We start from the raw sequence: 17,994 nt of genomic DNA on the forward strand, positions 1-17,994 counted from the left end.
TGGGAAGGCAAGCACTTGCATCTTGTGTAGATACAGTCCACCTTAGCATCCACGTGCAGGTAATAAAAGCTGGTTCTCCTAGCAGCAACAGAATGGTGCAGCTTTTAAGCTTCTAATATAAATCTGAATGAGAGATGAGATGATGCCGTGATTCTAATTTCATATCCACCCAGCAGCTCTCCATGATAATTTCAGCCTGAGCTGACCTGCTCCCATTGATTTTGGTGCAGAAGTTCTCTGTGGATCACAGAGGGCGCCCTTTGCTCTCATAAATTCGGACAGAGCTGTGCCTTTTCCCAATGAGGATAAAGATGGGAAGGATTTGAAGGCTTTTTTTCTTTCTCCATGTTAAAAATTGGCCTGCCCTCCTCTTGTTTTTTGCAAATAAATCCTGCTGCTGCTTTGATCTGTTGCTGCTTTTACAGATTGGAATCAGCAAATACACCTTCTGATGAAATTTTGCTGGATGTTGGGAATTGCCTTTGTACTCAGTCATGGCCCATGTGTGTACAAAGTGCATTCTTGTGTACTGAGAATTCATGTACACAAACACTGTAGTCAAATGGAGCTTCCCTGAGAGCAGCAGAGGGTGTAGGTGTTCACAGTCTGTTTCGTCATATTGCTAAGTAGTTCCTTCATCCTTTTCATTTGGCATGGAGGTAGATTTGCCTGGTACATGCTTGCACTCCCAGTTTTCATGCTGTTTTCCACAAACTGAGGCCCTGCACCCTGTACTCCAGCAGAAATAGCCTTACGGTATGAACTAAAAACACATCTGAAATGGAGAAACGATAGAATATTTTACACCAGAAAGGAAATAATGCTTAGGTTTGGTTTGTGTTTGAATTCCCTGCCCTCAAAAACCTGCCCAGGTGGAGACAGAGCAGAAGTCCCTTGCTGGAGTGATCTATTAATGTTAATTATTATCTTTTGCTTGGAGAACTCTGAACATTGCTGTTACTTTTTCTTTTTAATCAACCCATATGACAACAGCAGGGTTCCCTGATATATTTTTTTTTATCTTGATTCTGCACAAAGGTGACATTTGTAACCACACTGACAATAAGCAGTAGATGTAAGTATGTCTTTTCAATAACCTGTGCATCTAAATTTTCCTGAGCTAGGTGTCTAGTTTCCTAAAGGGTCATTGAAGCCTTTCAAGCTCCATTGACTAGATACAGAACCCAGACAATAAAGGCTGGTGAGAAAACACCCCTACAGTTCTCATGGACTGGTGAGGTCGGTTGATTTTCTGATAAGCTGCTGTACTAATGAACTTTCCTAAGGTAAGGAGAGGCATCAAGGGCAAGAGTTGAAGTCTGATATGCAGTTTAAAGATGCACACGTGCACAGTCTGTTCAGATTTAACTTTGTTTAAATGATTACCTCTAAAACCAATTAATCTCACTGGACGCATGCACTGAGTTTATTAGAGGTACTGGGACAAATTGTGTCACTGAGTAATACAGGTGGTTTCTTGCTTTGGGGGGACTTCTCCATTCTTTCTATGAATTGCAGGAGCACAATGATTAGACAGGAATTCTTGTTGGTAAGAAAGCAGAAGGTTCTTTGGGTAAGCTGCAGGTGAATTGCATTTTCTTCTGTCTTAGATTGGAAGGTATAGGAAGAACAACATTGTAAGAACAAAGGTTTTTGTGTCCCCTTGAGGTTTGTCATAGCTCAGCTGGAACAAACATCAGGCCGTGTTCCAAAAGGCATTTGAGCTTGTCCAAACAGAACTGTCTCCGTTTTTTTTTCTCCCCTAACACAACTGAAACTTGAAAAATTAACTTAATTTGTAACTGTATTTTTGCAAAAGGTCTGGTTTAATTTTTCCAGCTGCCATTGGTAATGTTTGATGCTCTTAGTGTGTACAGCAAGTGCTAATGTCAGTTGAGGTTGCAGTCCATGTGGCAAGAGGGGCTTAGTGATGTGGCACCTTTTATTCTTCAGCCTTAAATTCCAGGATCAGTTGTAGGAAGATGTTGGAGAAATTGATGTGTGTTTGTTTCAAAGCAGCAATGGTACAATGTCTTGATGGGAAGGTGATGAAAGAGTTGTTGCTCTGTTCAAAAGCTGTAGAAAAAGCATAGTAATGAGTTTTCCCCAAATGAAAAGTTATTTAACATAATAAAAGAGAGATGAGCATATAGGAAGCTAAAGTGTTCTGACTCTGCTTCTCCTGAACCCCTATTACAGTTCCTGCATTGAGATTGCAAGTGATAGCTGATGCTTAGCAAAAGGAGTAAAAGAGATCCACAAAGAGAAGTCAGGAGAATGCTGCAGCATGGCCACCAAACGACTGACAGCCCTGCAGTGACCTTGAGCTGACAAACAGTAAGGATCTATACTTGTTAGTTACTCCACACTTCTTGCTTATGTGGCCCAAATGTAACTGAGTGTTTATGTTTGCCATCTTAATTTTGCAATTTCATATTTGGATTGCCTTAGTTCTGTTTTGCCTATTGTCTGAGGGGAACAATCAAGGAGAAGCTGACAGTGAGCTCTGTAAGTGTTGTGCTCCATCTTTCACATGTGCTTCTACTGTTTGCTGCACATTGGAGAGGGATCTGGGAGTCAAAATTAAAGGATGCTGCGTTCACATCTGACTTATGAGCTGCAAAATAACACTGCAACCGTGTGTTGGCTTATCTGAGAGCTTGCAAAATGAAAGACTGAGAAAGCATGTTACAAAACTGCTGCCAGTTTTGCTCTCAGACAGGATTCCAGCCTGCAATGCCAGGCAATGAACTGTTGTCTGCTTGCTTTACATATAAAATACCTGGGTGCTTTCATCTCAGTGCTTAAAACTCTCAGCCTTCCTTTTGCACACTGCAAGAATTTCTTAATTCCTATACCAGGAAGATAACTTTTTCCTATCAGCTGTGTTAAAATTAGGAAGTGTGTTAAAAGAGAATTGTTGTAAAACAGAAGCATTTATCTAAAGGTTTCCTTTGGTGTTTACTTGAGCAGCCTGCGTGCTTAAATTTAGTGTATTGCTGTCAGATGAGTAAATATCCGTGTTCTGCAGATGTGGAACTGAGAGACTGACATTATGTAAGCAAATGACAGCTGGGGACAGAGCTCTGAGTTATTTCTGATCCAGACTACTGCCCTAACCACAGGATCACCATTTCCCTTTACAGTTCTTTTCAGCTTTTCTGCCTAATTTCCTCCACGAGGTTTTTCAGGCAGTAGATGGAGTATATTACAATAAAGGAGATAAGAGTCAGCTCCTTTGTGGTTGTATGGTAGCTACTGTGTATAGACAGAAGATCGTCAACAGGAAAAAGAGCAGCTCAGGAATTTGACCCAACTCACAGCCTGTTCCTGATTGCTTAAGGTAAGTGTGTAACAGAGCACAGCCTGTATTTCAATGGGCAATGTCTCAGAGTAATGATAAACAAAATTAGTTCAGACTGAAAACTGATACTTTCCGAGACAGCATGAGCATGAAGATATCAGTTTTCTGGTAGATATCATTAATAGTCTGAAGGTCTCAGGGCACCTAAAATGAATGACAGGGACCTGTTTGAACTCTGGTGTGGTAATGGCTCTGGTTCTTACACAGTGACTGTGATTTCAATAGGTTAAGGCATCCTGCAGCTCTCTTTCACAACAGGTTCTGGGGAGTGATAAAGGAAAATGCATTGTATGTCAACAGAGAGGTTGAATTTGAGGTTGAATTTGATATTGGCTGCAAGATGACCTTGTTCCCAGGGTGGACAGGAAAAGAACAGGCATACAAGCGTCAAGGAAGCATGTAATCTAACTATCCATTCCAGTTGCAGGTTCACAGTCCTAGAATCACAGCATGGTTGAGTTGGAAAGGGCCTTGAAGCCCATCCAGTTCCACTCCTGCCATGGGCTGGGTGCCCTCCAGCAGCTCAGGCTGTGCCATCCGCAGCCATGGGCACCCCCAGCCCTGGGCAGCCATGGCCTCACCAGAACTTCCTCCTCACATCTCCCCTCTTTTAGTTTAAAGCCATTCCCCCTTGTTCTATCACTATCAGACCGAGTAAAAAGATGCTCTCCATGTTTTTTATGAGCTCCCTTTAAGTATTGGAAGACCACAATGAGGTCTCTCTGCAACCTTCTCAACAAGCACAGCTCCCACAGCCCACTTCTCAAACATGCTGGTGTCTCTTTGGATGCCATCCCTTCCATCTGCTGCACCAACTCCCAGAAAGTTCCCCTCTCCAGTATTTTTAGGCTTGGTTTCTTATGAAACACACAGAGATTGGAATTACTTCTACATGAAAGAAGAGGATTTCCAGCTGAATAAGTGAAATGTATTCGACAGGACTGCAGTTACTGAGAGGAATGTGTTGCTTACTCACCAGGCTGGCAGCATGAGAGCAGTTAAAGCAGCAGATTCTGCTGACCTGTAGTGTGCAGAGATAGCACTATCAGTGTCTCTCTTACACTGCTTCAGCAGAAGCTTATCCCACCTGATAAAAAAAGCCCTGTCTTGCTGCCTATGTTTCCTGATTTCTAAGTATTATATAGAACAGAATACATTGAGTGCTCTGTTTTAAATGGAGCTGCGCAGTTCCAGTTTGGTGTTTCTTTTTAATCCCCTGTTGTACCTTTATATTGTGGCTGCTTGTAATGTGAATCATAAATGGTGATTAGGCTTGTAAATGCTCTCTTAATTACAAGTCTTATAGAACTTCTTCCTCAAGATGCTTAACTGGAGACAGAAAGGAGCTTTTGGTGAAGAAGTTCTGAGTGGGAGTTGTTGTATTTCAGGTTGTCTGAACTACATGACAGTTCTGTCTGGGTGAAGAAGGGGAAAATGTCCATATTTATTGGGGAAATGTGCATATATAGTGGGGACAAGGGGAGATTTAAGTCACCTGTAAGGCCAGTGGGTGAAGAGCTTGCCCAGTTAAATGTTTGATTCACTTGGCTTTAAAAAGAAATTGGAGTCGTACTCATCCCCTGACCACATGAGTACAAGTAAGGTGACTGTGGGGAGGTACAGAGCACGGCTGTTTTATTTGCCCCATTTAATAACATATTTCCATAAAAACCAACATTTAAAGGTGTGGGATTCCTGTCTCCTGTTGCATGGGTTTACCTGGCCACTCTGGTGAGTCTTTCTGTCTTTTTTAGGGCTTATTACCAATACAAAATTGAAGCCTGTGTTGGAGGAACCTCAGGAGACCTGGAATAGCCTGAACTGTGAGCACAGCTGCCAGCTCTGTGTCGTGTCCCAGCTGCTGCACTGGTGGGTTTGCAGATTTGGATGCATGGCAAGGTCATCCCATTGCAGTGAAAAGCAAGGAATGGAGTTTTGCTCTCTTTCTTCTTGACGGTTTGTTTTTTTGGTGATGCTTTGTTGGGCTTTTTATTTTTTCCACTCTCTCTGATACCAAACAAATATTATTTGCTCAGCAAATGTTTATTGCTATGGAAGAAACGTGTAAGATGACAGTGTTTTGGGAAGGAGACAGCACAAGGTGACTGCAATTGACAGTTCCTTGTCTGTGTACCTTAAAGACAACTGAGTTCCCAAATGAATAGAGAAAAGCTGCGGTTTTACTTTGATATTCCCCAAAAAGTGTAATCCAAGGAGTCTGAGACAAGTAACCAGATGGATCTCATGGGGTCTGCTACACTGGGCTTCACCTGAGTGCTGCTGTGTGTTGCTGGAGGGCCATGGGCAGCAATGGGGCGGCTGGCAGTTGTGTGTAGTTATAGGTTTGCTGGTTTGCTGATGCAATCCACTTGTTGGTTAGAAAACAGGTTTACAGGCTTGGAGAGAAGCGTACAGCAGTGAATTTCCTTCAGCATAGGGTTGTTACACCCATTGTGGGGAAATTGTGTGTTCATAAGAGGGTTGCCTTCCCCGTTCAGGGGTTGCCAGGAACCAGAGCAGCCCAGTATTAGAGCCATGCCGTCCTCACTTGCTCTCCTGGATTTTTAACAGTGGAAAATCACTGGCATACAGGATCACCCTTGCCAAAATCCTCTGCCCGTGATGTTTCTGGAATGATCTTCACCCTGGTGCTGCTCAGTGGGAAGGAGACAGCACGTAGGGGACAACACGCCCTTGTTGGGTTTCCCATTGCCTTGGACCTACTGAGGATCACACTTGGGAGGCGATGTGACCCCAGTGGGCTGCAACAGCCCCAATGTCTGAGACTAAATAGATGATAAAAACAGTTCCTTGATAACCAACCAGGATTCTTTCAGAGGGGAAGACCACAGGCAGCTCTCACTGCATAGAGGTCAGCGTGCTTTAACTATTAGAAGCAAAGTCCGCTAGGAGAGATCTCAAAATAGCATTGCTTTGGCTGCAGGAACGCTCTGGGTTGGGGCTGAATTTTGGGAGTAAAGGGGGGGAATTTACAGGGCTACGCCTGTGGCTACTGGCACCATAGAACTACCTTTTAGTGCGGCTCCCGTCTTTCTTTAGTACAGTAAATTAGAAAGCAGGACAAAACCCATCTTCTGGCAGCCACTTCTATGTGTTTTTCAATGCCACGCTGTTGCGTCCCCTCCCTGCTCACGCCCTCGGTGCAGACTTTGAACAAGCAGCTCTTTGCTTATTTTTTCCCCCCCCCCTTTAATCACTGGCGATCCCGGCCCCAATTCCACGTCCTGCACAGCCACAGATACGGCTCCCCCCGCCCTTATGGGGTCGGGGCGTGGGTTCGCTTTACAGCACTCTGCAATTCGATGTCCAAAATTAACCTTAATGCGGGCGGCACCCGGCCAGAAAATGGGGCTATTTTTGGGGTCCAGCCGTGCACTAAAGGGGCATTTGGGGTAGAGCCGAAGGGGCTGAGCCCTCTCCCCACCCGGCTGCTTTTTGGGGTGAATTGTCGCATTTTTGGGTCCGAGCCTCCCCCTGTTGGGGTTTTTTGCAATGCAGAGCGAAAAGGCGAAGCTTCTCAGGGTCTAAATAAGAAGTGAAATAGGTTTTTGTCGCTTTATTGCTGATTTTGATGGAACTTTTTAGGGGCAAAGTCACGCTCCCTGTTTGCGGGTCCCCGATGTCTATTGGGGGGGGGGGGGAACGCGGCTCCCTGCTCCCCCGCCCGACGGGAAAGGGGCGTGGCTTCTCTAAGTCCCGCCTCCTGGCTGCGCTCAGAACGGCTTGCTATTGGCTGAGCGGGCGATGACGTACACGCACTGCGGTTGTCCCGTGGCGCGGAGCCGGGGCTTCGTTTGCGTCGCCTTAAAGGGGCCGCGCTCGCTGCAACCCCGGCAGCGGCGCCGGCCCCGCGCCGCTCTGCGGGATGAACCGAGCGGTCCCGGGAGGTTCCGACCCGGTAAGGAAGCCCAGCTCAGATACGAGTCGACACCGGCACCGGCTGCTGCTGGTACCGAGAGGTGCCGACTCCGGTGGGAGGCTGTGAGGAGCGGTGACACGGGGGGCGGCTGGAGCCGGTACCGGGAGATGCCGAACCGGCAGGGTGGGTACCGGTACCGGGAGGTGCCCACTTAGATAGCTTCCAATGGCTGGTGCTGTCGGTGCAGGGAGATGGCAATCTGGTAGGGCTGGTGCCGGTACCGGGAGGTTCTGGTATAGAGCAGAAGCCTTCAGGCACCGATCATGCGTGAGCCAGCCCCATTGCGGCTGTCACCGGTACCGGTACCGACCACGCATCATCCAGCACCGGCCCAGCTCTGTGTGCCCGGCGGTTCGGTCCTGGCAGCTCAATCCCGGCTCTCCAGGGAGCGAACCGCACTCCGGGAGCTGATTTTGGGCTCCATGGAGCTCTGCCATCCAGGTGTAGCATTTTGGGGTCAAAACAGCCTGTTTCGGGTTTGTTACTTGTTGGGGTTTCTTTGCCATGCTTTGGTCTTGGTGCTTTGCACTGCGTCGTCCTCTTGCTGTCGGACAGGGGGAAAAAACAAGTGTATTAAATGGATCGTCCCTATGTTCGGTTCCCCATATACAAACGAGGGGCTGCTTTCCCCTCCTTTAGCTTTTAGGGCAGCAGCACTTTGTCTTCTGCTTTTCCTTCAGTGCAGCTCTATGGGGTGGGCAAACAGATTTGGTGTAGGTCAGCAGTTGGGTTTGGGGGTTAAACTAAGCTTAAAAACCACCAAAAAATGGGGGTGTGGGGTAAATAGGGCGATGGAAACGTGCTTGGGCAGATGGGAGATGCCCCCATTGCCCAGCAGGTCCTGCAGCAGCTCTGGGTGGGTGGGTGCAACATTGCGCTGCTCTCACCCGGTGCCGTGTCCTGCTTTGAACCCGAAATCATGGGATTAAGCTGTAAATCCCACGGCCGGGCAGAGTTCCCCTGGGACACACAGCGTTGACCGCTCCGGGGGAGATAACGAGGGTAGCAAATGTCACTGGGCTCCTGTGGGGTGTGGGAGGATGTTTAAGGGGGATGGGAAGGATAGAAAACATTGAGATTTGGGGTATAAATGACCTGGAGAGATCCATCTGTGTGTGACACCAACATCTCCCTGCTTTTATTGGGGACATTTTCACCCCTCGTCCCGAATTGAGTTTGTTTAACCCTTTGCATTCAGTATCATTAATGAACCAACATCTGATTTGTTTTCCAGTTCCAACCTTCAGGCTTTGAATGATGTTAGGAAACACGGCCGCTCTCATTTCATTTTGGAAGGACTCCTTTTCTTTTGCAGAAGGTGGAAGGACACTCTCCCAGGAAGCAGCTGCCCGGTGAGTCATCTCCACGTATAAATAGCACTGGTGGGAGCGGTGTTGCAGTTTGCTGCTCGCAGAGCAAAGGGGTGCAGTGCTTCTCTTTAGATGGAAAAAGAGAGCATCCATTCCTTAGGAAATCCTGGCTCTTTATGCACAGCATAACTCCGGGACTTCAGCTTTTAGTGCTACCCGTAAGCTGGTCTCTATGGGGCTTTATGCAGCTGTTCCAGGGCTCTTTCTTTGCTGCCGTAATGCATCCTTCAAGCTCAGACCAAAATGATTTTGGCACCGATTTAGAATACAAAGAAAAAATGCAAAGTCACAATTAATCTTCCGCGCTGTTTATTCTGTTCCCTTTGATTCAGGCCTGAAAATCATAGTGGTGAATTTCAGCCCTAGGCTGGCTGTGGCTTTATTTGGTTTTAAATGATGCCTGTGAATACTCACCATCTTTTGGTGGGTACTTACAAACTGAAGATGGTTTGGACAACCTGAGGTTGTGAGAGAACCAGCCCATGGCAGAGCAACTGGTTGATCCTCAATTCCCTTCCAACTCAAGCCCTTCTAACCTGGTACTGGCCTTAAAACCACTCAATTCCCAAACAAATCCCCTACAGACAAAGCAAAACTCTTCATAAAGTGATGCTGACATCAAAAAAAAACCCCAAACCCATTGAAATCCTCCTCGATTCAGCCAGTAAAACATGAAATTGGCCACATCCTGGTGTGTTATTCCTCCTGCCCAGTTCTCCCACCAGGCTGAGCTCGGAGTTTTGGCATCTTGAGGTTTTATATCGCTCTGTTTTTCTCCCCAAGCACCACAAGGGGTCGGCACGATCGTGGATCCGGGGCTGTGCCTGCACTGCAGGCAACGAGTTGGCACAGCTCTATACCAAGAGCTGCCTGCGCCCTTCTTTTCCTTCCAAGATAATTGCTCCATTTAAAAGGAGCAGCCCAAACTAATTAGACTGCAAGAAAATCAGGACGATTTTTGGAACTGGAAGTTGTTTGCCGGGTTGGGTCTTTTCATGTGTGGCAAAGCCTGAGTGCTTGGGAGAGCTAAGAGGGATCAGACGCATTAAGTGGTCCCTGCCCACTCACATTGCTCCCTACGGAGTCATTTAATTCTTCAGCTCCTGGTACAAAAGGTCATGAGCTTGGAAGTTCAGTGCAGGACACAGGCACATAGCGTGCTGCACGTCTCTGCATATGGCAGCCATTAACCAGCATCACCCTTATGGTTTGCAGCAAGGAGCCCAACACAGAAAGCCTTAAAAAGGACCTTCAGTAAAGTGGTGCTTGGAGAGTGATGGTCTTAAAATGAAAAGGTGCTGTGAGGGTGTTGGGCTGCCATGCCTGTTTAAGGTCAGTGTGATTCTCTATGTTTTCATCTCTCTGTCTCTTCTCAGGGTCAGGGAGCAGAAGTGAGGTCCCTGTCTTGCATGTCTGATTGGTGGCAGGTGGTGAGCGGGGGCTGCTGGGTTTGGCACTGGGCTTGGGCTGAAGCTATCCAGCTCTATGTGTTGTCAGCAATGTGGTTTTACTTTGGGGGGAAGGGCAGACCCCAGCTCTGAGCCCAACCCAAAGGGAAACCACATCCAGGTGACAGCACCAAAATTAACCTGCAAAGTCTTTTCTTTTCCAAGGAAAAGTCATTCTTGTCCTTGCAAGGATGACGGCAAGAGGGGTTTGTTTGCAGGGACACAAATCCTTTTGCATGGGTGTGATATGAGTGGGATGGGGAGCAAAGTCTGTATGCCCCTTCCCCAAGACCCATGGAAACACGCCAGTGCTGTCCCCATGTCCCTTGGGAGGACGTGTGTCAGTCCTTGGCACACTGACCACCTTGACTGCAGTACAGGGATTAGCAGTGGCAAAGTGATCTCTTTATAAGAAGGATAAACACTCCAGGGTCAGGGCTGAGGTATGTCAGCAGGGGATTACCCCCAAGCCCCCCCAGCTGGGTTAATGAGCTGCATGGCAAAACGTGGGCAGGGATAATTTGGCAGAGAAACGCTGCATTGCAACGCTGGCAGCCTCTTGTGTTTGTTGCCTTTGGCTCCAAAGCCAAGTGCTCAGCTCACTGTGGGCGCTCTTCTCCCCCCCGCAGGGTGTTGGTATGGCCAGCTCCCGGCCTCCCAAGTACCTCCTGGTCTTTGATTTTGATGAGACCATCATCAATGAGAACAGTGATGACTCCATCGTGCGGGCAGCACCAGGGCAGGCATTACCTGAGCACATCCGACAGAGCTTCCATGAAGGCTTCTACAATGAGTACATGCAACGTGTCCTGGCCTACATGGGGGACCAGGGCGTCAAGATGGGGGACTTCAAGGCCGTCTATGAGAACATTCCCCTGTCTCCAGGCATGTCTGACCTCTTCCAGTTCCTCTCCAAGAACCACGAGCTCTTTGAGATCATCCTCATCTCCGACGCCAACATGTTTGGTATTGAAAGCAAACTGAGGGCGGCCGGTTTTTACTCCCTCTTCCGTAAAATCTTCAGCAACCCATCCAGCTTTGACAAGAGGGGTTACTTCACCTTGGGGCCCTACCACAGCCACAAGTGCCTTGACTGCCCAGCCAATATGTGCAAGCGCAAAATCCTAACGGAGTACCTGGCCGAGAGGGCGCAGGAAGAGGTGGAGTTCGAGAGGGTATTTTACGTTGGGGATGGTGCCAATGACTTCTGCCCTTCGGTGACTTTGACTTCAGCTGACGTTGCTTTCCCCCGGAAGGGTTACCCCATGCACCAGATGACCCAGGAGATGGAGAAGAAGCAGCCTGGAACCTTCCAAGCCACCGTTGTTCCCTGGGAGTCAGCTACTGAGGTCGCCCGCTATCTGCAGGAGCTCCTCAAGAAGAAGTGCTGAGGATGGATGGCTCCAAAGAGGCTTGTTTATGATAAGCAGCTGGGAAGGGAGAAGGCTGGGAGGTCACGTCCTGCACCCCATGTTTATTTGGCACTGCTCACTTGGACTTTGATTCCTGGACTGCTTTCCTGCCTTCTAAGCTCTCTCCCCAGTGATTGAAGCACTTTCTCTCCCCCCACATCCCTTTCTCTTCCCTCTGCCACACTGAGATGAAGTCCTCTCTATGCAGCTTAGATGGCTTCTCTGCTGTCGGTGGTTGGCAACACTAATGGTATGGGTTGTTTTTTCCCTTTATGACTTCTCAAGAGCAGTTCTTTAATATCCAGGAGCCAGTTCTCCTGCAGGCTGAGCCCTGCACGTGCTTCCTCTTGACCCAATTCACCTGCCCATCTCCACTCTCCATGCAGGAGCTGCATGCTGTTGCCTTCAACCCAATGCTCCAAGGTCTCCTTGCCTCTCCAGGAAGCCACAAGAAATTCAATCTGGGCAGTTTATGTTGCCCAGGTTCCCCAGCTCACCACGCACCCCATTCCTTGCTCAGCAGATGAGCCTCACAAAGGAGTTTATCATCCCTTCAGACTTTATTTTCTGAACAACAACAAAAAATAAGTCATGAGAAATCAAGGAAACCTTTTGGAAGGTTGGTACACCTTGAAGTAATACAAAGCAACATCCTTTAGCTCCCATTGCCCTCACCCCATTCTTTTTGGGGGGTGAAGGCTGAATGGCCACATCCTGCTTGAGGAAGAAGACCTGATTTCACCTTCCTTTTCCTCACCCATTGCTTCCCCTCCTGGGGCAGCAGCCCCCCAATTCATCCCCAGTGCAGACTGTTCATATCTTTGCTGGGTTGCATTGACTGCCCTGTGACTGCCTGCCCTGGTTCAGAGGTGCTGAAATTCCACCCCCCCCCCCCCCCAGCTGCAGATAGAGGTACTATAGCACTTCTGGTATCAGCTCCCCAGAGGCCAAACCCTCTCACCCCACCACAGTGTTAACTGCCCATTCTAATTGCACTCTATAGAGGGGGACTTGCAGTATTTTGCTCTCTGGTGTTGGCTCTTCCTGGATTTATCCACAGCCTTAAATGACCCCTGAGAGTGGCTTGTAACTACTCCAAAGCATAGGAACCCTGGTAACAAATCAGAGCAGTAAGGAAATAACCAAAGTAGCCCTGAGATGATCCTCCTTTATTTCATTTTTTTTCTTCGTTCTTCCTCTTCTGGACACTGTTTAACTGTGTGGAACTTAAAGCCATGGAATTAAATATATATATATATACATATATATGTATATAGATATATATCTATATATTACAGATACACAAGTTATTTGTATCCAGAACATAAACCTGAAAGTGAGATGGCTCTGAAGTGCACACACGTGGTGTTTCTTTTCCTCAGGCTGCAGGAGGAGGAAGGCAGCCTTGGGAGCTGACCAGGGGAGCAGCAGAGTGGGATTGGGTTATGAGCAGTGCTCTGCAGGTTGGGCCTGACCTACAGGAGCCCCTTTGGTACAGGACTTAGACCTGGCTCACCCTCCTCTCAAGCAGCTGGGAGCAGTTCCTTGCCCCAGAGCTGCTCTCCTCTTCGTGCTTATGATTTCTGAGCTTTGGTCCTACTCTGCTGTCAATTCTAGGGGTCTAAGAGCAGCACCAGGGCCAGCCCAAGGGATTTCAGAGCTTGCTTCCCACCCCCCCATTTCCAACAGCTTGAGGGCCAGGGAGTTGCCTCAGTGCTAAACCTTCACAGCATCATCATCATCATCATCAATTGCTGGTGTCATTAAAAAAAATGACAAAGGGTGGGATGAGGTGCAGGGAGCAGGCAGGGGGATGTGTGGGGTGCAGGCAGCAGCATGTGGCATGGGGTCATGTCATGGCTGCAGCAAAAAGGGGCTGAGCTGTGCAAAGCCAGAAGTCAAAGGCAAAGTGGAGCCCTCACCTCCTGGACACAGCTGAGCTGGGTGGGCGATGAGGGGTCGGGGAGCTGCTGGTGCTCAGAAGGGCTCTACATAATTGCCAGGGAAGAAACCTGCTTCCTCGCCCATGATGCCTTCACACCATCCATCAGAGTACCTCCGTGTGACATAGATGAGGGCACCAGGCTCGAAGGAGAGCTCGTTGTCCTTCTGTCGTGTGTACGGGTAGATGGTCAGCACTGTGCAAAGAAAGGGGAGAGAGGCCATGGAGCAGAGTGGGGACAGCTGAGATGGGCAGGAGGGAAGGGCTGAGCCTCTGCACTGCCCTGTAGTGGGGCAGTCACATCCTCAGTGCTGTGACCACATCCAGGGCCAAAGAATCTGGTGGATCCCAGCAGATCTGACCCTGGAGCTGCTGTACCTTTATCCAAGTAGCTCTCAGGGACACATGAGGGTTCCTCTGCAGCTGGTGGTGGTGGTGGTGGGGTGAAATCCTCAAAGTTGGGCAGTGGTGGTGGTGGTGGCAGCGGTGACTCTGGGTCATTGGAGACTGTAGAACAAATTCAGTGAGAGTCAAGCGGCTCCATACAGAGCAGAGCACAGCATTTGTGTTTGAAATGAGCACCCCCCAGACACTGCAGCACTCACCTGGAAGGCTGAAGTCTGGTGGGGGCACATCCAGGTCCCCTGGTGGTGGTGGTGGTGGGAGCAGATCCCCAGGGAGAGGTGGAGGGGGTGGGATGGTGGCTGCAGCTGGGATGGGTGGGGGTCCCGGGAGGGGTGGAGGTGGGGGTGGTGCTGGGATGCCTTCCCCAGGGGCTCCTCCACTCGAGCTGGGGATTCAGTCAGGGAAAAGGGGTGTATGTGTGTGTGGGGAGGCATGTCTCAGCCCCCCCACCTTTGAACATGGCTGTCTGCTCTATGCTAGGACAGGGTGACACCCAGTGCTGTCACCACGGGCAGGCACCCCAGCATGTGTGTGCAAAGCCATTTCCCCATCCTGTGCCTTAGTTTCCCCCTTGGGAACCACCTCTGTTATTTTGCTCTAGATACACACAGTGAATTTCCTGCTCCCCAATACAATATTGCTTATCAAAACCTCTCTGCAAATAGATGCAGTGGGGTAACCACAGCTGCCCTATACCCACTGATCCCCCTCTCCCTGGTTATTCCAGACACTCCCCTGGCCCAGGCTGGTACCTGATTGATGTCAGTGAGGAAGCAGATGAAGCTGCAGAGAGCTTTCCCTCGGGAACCACGGGGGGCTGGATGGGCTCAGGGACACGAGTGCTCCTCCTGCCAACAGAGCAGGCATTGAGCCCATGCTGACAGGTGGTGGTTTGGCGTAAGGACAGGACACAGAGGGCAGCTGCATTGGGCAGTGCACCCCATGGCTCTGTCCCTGCTCAGTGACACCCAAGCTAAAGATTCCCTACTGTACACCATCCCAAAAGCCTCACCCCATGGTGCCTGCAGACTGTGTGGTTATCTTCATCCCTTTCCGAGACAGTGTGCCTGTCCTGGACAGCTGAGTGCTGTGATCCTGCAGGCAGAAGAAAACACATACACATGACAAGTTCATTGCACTCCATGCCTACCATGCCCTTATAGTGCCCCAAAGGCCTTTGCTGAACCCTTCTCAAAAGGATGAGGGGTGGTGAGGGGCTGCCCCAGCTGATAGAAGCAGATATTGGTGCTGATAGAAGCAGACATTGGTGCTGCTGTCTGGCATTGCTACCGTGGGAACTGCAGCCCCAGCGCTGCCACTTCCCCTCCGACTCCACAGCGGTTTCACACTGTGCACGTGGCTCTGATGCTGCTGAAAACCCACAGACGCCTTCCGGTGAAGGGGCAGCTTACAGGGGCAGTTTCAGTGCTGGGACTGCACTGTGGGTGCAATGCAACTCAGCCTCAGCCTTAGCCAAGCAACTCTGGGACTGTGTGCCTTTATGGCATTGTCAGTGTCCCATTCCCCTCCTGCACCAAGATGAGCCACACTGAGACAAGTCATGGAGGAAGCATAGATAGACCCCCTTTCTCCATCCAGGAGGGGTTTGTACCCCCACCAGGTCACATAAAGCCCATCTAAACCCCCATCTACCCACGGGACACCCTCCAGGCTGACCTTTATGCCGTGACCGATGTCATCCAGGATGCTGAAGTTGAGGGGTTTCCTGTAGTAGGGCTCCAGGGAGGGTGGGTTGGGGGGGGATGTGATCTTCTGGTGGGATGGGAACCTCTTGGTGACGGTCAAAGCGCCGATCTCCCGACGAGACACTTTCTCCTTGTGCATGTCAACGCTCTGTGGAGGCGGCAGGAAAGGCTCTAAGGAGCCCTCAGATATCAGGAAGAAAGTGAGTGGCTGCAGGGATCTGTATCAATGTCCCCAAGGGGATGAGGCCAGTGTCCACCAAGGGGAGATAACAGCATCTGAGCCTATGTGACTGCTGCAGAGTGGCTCCTTGGGGGCTTCCCCAGAGGCTGCCATGGTCCCCAAACACCCAGACCAAGACAAGCCCTCAAGAACAGTTTCCCACCCCTCGGTAGTCTTGTCCTTTAGCTTCTTGGGTGACCAAGGTGCTGCAGGGGCTGACAGGCCATTAAAACCACAAGAAAAGTTGGTCTCCAGTCCCTGTAAGCTGCTCCCTTCTCAGGTCCCAAACCCCACAGCAGTACAGACCCATGGCAGTGGCTGAGGTCAGACCCACCTGGGCTACACAGCTGACATTGGCCTCCAGCTTTTGCAGCTCGGCTGCCTGCAGGTCCAGCAGCTGCAGGAAGGTGGTGGCCAGGCTGCTGACCTGATAAGCCACACTGGCCAAGGACTGTGTGCTGAAAGCCATCGTCTCCTCCAGAGCCTTCCTCTTGTCGCTTGCCTGGAGGGTGAAACACAGCTGTGATGAGCTGGGATGGCTGAGAGCACAAAGCGCCGCCGCCGTCATACCCAAACCAGGGTCACAAGGGAGCAAAGGGGCTTCCTTCTGCTTTCCAAATGCATCACAGTTCCTCCAGCTCAGGCAGTGGGACTCAGCGATGCTCAGCACCATCAGGGTGCAGTGGGAGAAGCACAGAGGGGATCAGGAGGGTCTGTGCTGTTGGGACTGTTCCAGCCCCTCTACCAGCAGCTGGGGAAGCAGTCTCAGTTCTCTGAGCTGTTTTGCATGCTTCCCCTTCAGAGATGCAGCTGGGGGGCTGTGAACCAGCCAGAAGCTTCAGCATGAGAAAACAACCCAGCCCTGGATGATGCTTAACTGAGGCAGCAGCAATGCCCGGCCATGGGACAGAGTGCAGATTCACAGCCCCAGATGGGGTGGGGGAACAACCATCACCACTCCCTTGGGTCTGCCATGGGGGAATGAGGCTACCAAGGTAGGATCCTTAAAGCACCCAAGAGACCCCTGGTCAGGGCACTGTTCCCAGCCAATGGGGCCAAACCAACCCTTTGCCATCCCCTCAGCAGGTCACAGGGACAGGGGGGAGTAGGACAGCACAGAGCCCATTGCCCACCCTATGCTGGGAAGGAGTGAGCACTGTCAGCACCTCCCAGACCCTGAGCTGCCATCCCTGCTCCCCTCCAGCACCAAAAAACCCCAGAAGACCCCCCCACAATGTCCCACACATAACCCTGATGGCTGAACAGAGGGGAAACTGAGGCACAAGAGAAGCTCTCAGTGCTGGGCAGGAAATGAATGGGAACAGCAAAGCCTTCACCCCCACACCATCCTCCCCATCACCACCACAGACCCCCCCCCCCCCATCCCAGCCACCCCCCCAGCCCCTACACATCCCCTACACCCCACCTGCAGGTAGTTGCTCTCGCAATACTCAGCCACACGCTGCAGGTTGTTGTGGTTATCACGCAGTCCCTGCCGTGCTGCGGGGACATCGCAGGGCTGCAGCGGCTCCGCCATAGCGCTGGGACCAGAGCCCACTTCCTCCCCAGTCTTTAAGGCGCCGAGTTTTGAAGCTCGCGGTGATGCTGACGTATTGCTTTGCGGATGCTCCGTGGGTTGTCACCTCTCCCAGCTCCTCTTGGTGGAGGTTTGGAGGCTGCAGGTAGAACCTGAAAGCTGTTGGAGTGCTGCAAGGCCGCCTACAACTGCTCTACACATCCATACTCACCCCCCCCTAATTCAACCAGCCCCCATCAAGGGGGTATGGCTTCTTCATGAGGCTGAAGGCAGCATGGCCACGTGTAGGGCACCATTTCCAGGTCAGTGCTGCAGTTTGGCTCCTGACAGCCCAAATTTGGTAATTTGGAGCTTGCACCTCCATCCTCTGATGGAGCCTGGGGGGCAGGGGGCCAGGCCTGGCTCTGTTGCACCCAGCAAGGGCAATTCCCTTCCCCTTGCCTTTATGGGACTGGCAGGAGGAGATCTAGCTCCAGGGTGATGCTTCCATTGCCAGCTCATCTTCTCCAGACAGCCCCATGCCTGCACCTCACCCAGCTCAGGCTGGGTGCAGCCATCAGTTTCTGCTTAGTTCTGTTTGCTGGGACAACACGTCCCTCCTTGTGCTTTGCTAATGGCTTTTCCCATCCGCACAGGACAGTGCAAGAGGC

At 50.4% G+C, this 17,994-nt stretch overlaps 2 protein-coding genes across 9 annotated transcripts; one reads left to right on the plus strand and one right to left on the minus strand.

The window, feature by feature from the left end:
• PHOSPHO1 (phosphoethanolamine/phosphocholine phosphatase 1) lies at window positions 1-12,880 on the plus strand. 8 transcript variants are annotated; one of them, XM_085532533.1, is made up of 7 exons: window positions 1,025-1,075; window positions 2,200-2,337; window positions 3,147-3,343; window positions 5,119-5,320; window positions 8,539-8,656; window positions 9,890-10,006; window positions 10,752-12,880. In XM_085532533.1, exons 6-7 carry the CDS (start codon window positions 9,962-9,964, stop codon window positions 11,511-11,513), a joined length of 807 nt encoding a protein of 268 aa, XP_085388659.1. In that variant the 5' UTR covers window positions 1,025-1,075; window positions 2,200-2,337; window positions 3,147-3,343; window positions 5,119-5,320; window positions 8,539-8,656; window positions 9,890-9,961; the 3' UTR covers window positions 11,514-12,880. The 8 variants fall into 8 exon arrangements, with proteins under 8 accessions (XP_085388662.1, XP_085388659.1, XP_085388660.1 ...); XM_085532534.1 differs by having other exon boundaries at window positions 1,038-1,075; window positions 5,119-5,233; XM_085532536.1 differs by lacking the exon at window positions 9,890-10,006 and having other exon boundaries at window positions 1-2,337; window positions 5,119-5,233.
• Window positions 12,224-17,472, minus strand: ABI3 (ABI family member 3). The gene is made up of 8 exons (XM_015885591.3): window positions 17,234-17,472; window positions 16,142-16,309; window positions 15,559-15,735; window positions 14,894-14,976; window positions 14,634-14,729; window positions 14,082-14,266; window positions 13,855-13,983; window positions 12,224-13,672 (listed from the first exon to the last, which is right to left on the minus strand). Exons 1-8 carry the CDS (start codon window positions 17,342-17,344, stop codon window positions 13,512-13,514), a joined length of 1,110 nt encoding a protein of 369 aa, XP_015741077.2. The 5' UTR covers window positions 17,345-17,472; the 3' UTR covers window positions 12,224-13,511.
• Window positions 17,473-17,994: the final 522 nt, after the last annotated feature.

Source organism: Coturnix japonica, unplaced genomic scaffold, assembly GCF_054131305.1.
Source record: "Coturnix japonica strain WE unplaced genomic scaffold, WE-NBRP24 Scf049, whole genome shotgun sequence".
Lineage (NCBI taxonomy): Eukaryota > Metazoa > Chordata > Aves > Galliformes > Phasianidae > Coturnix > Coturnix japonica.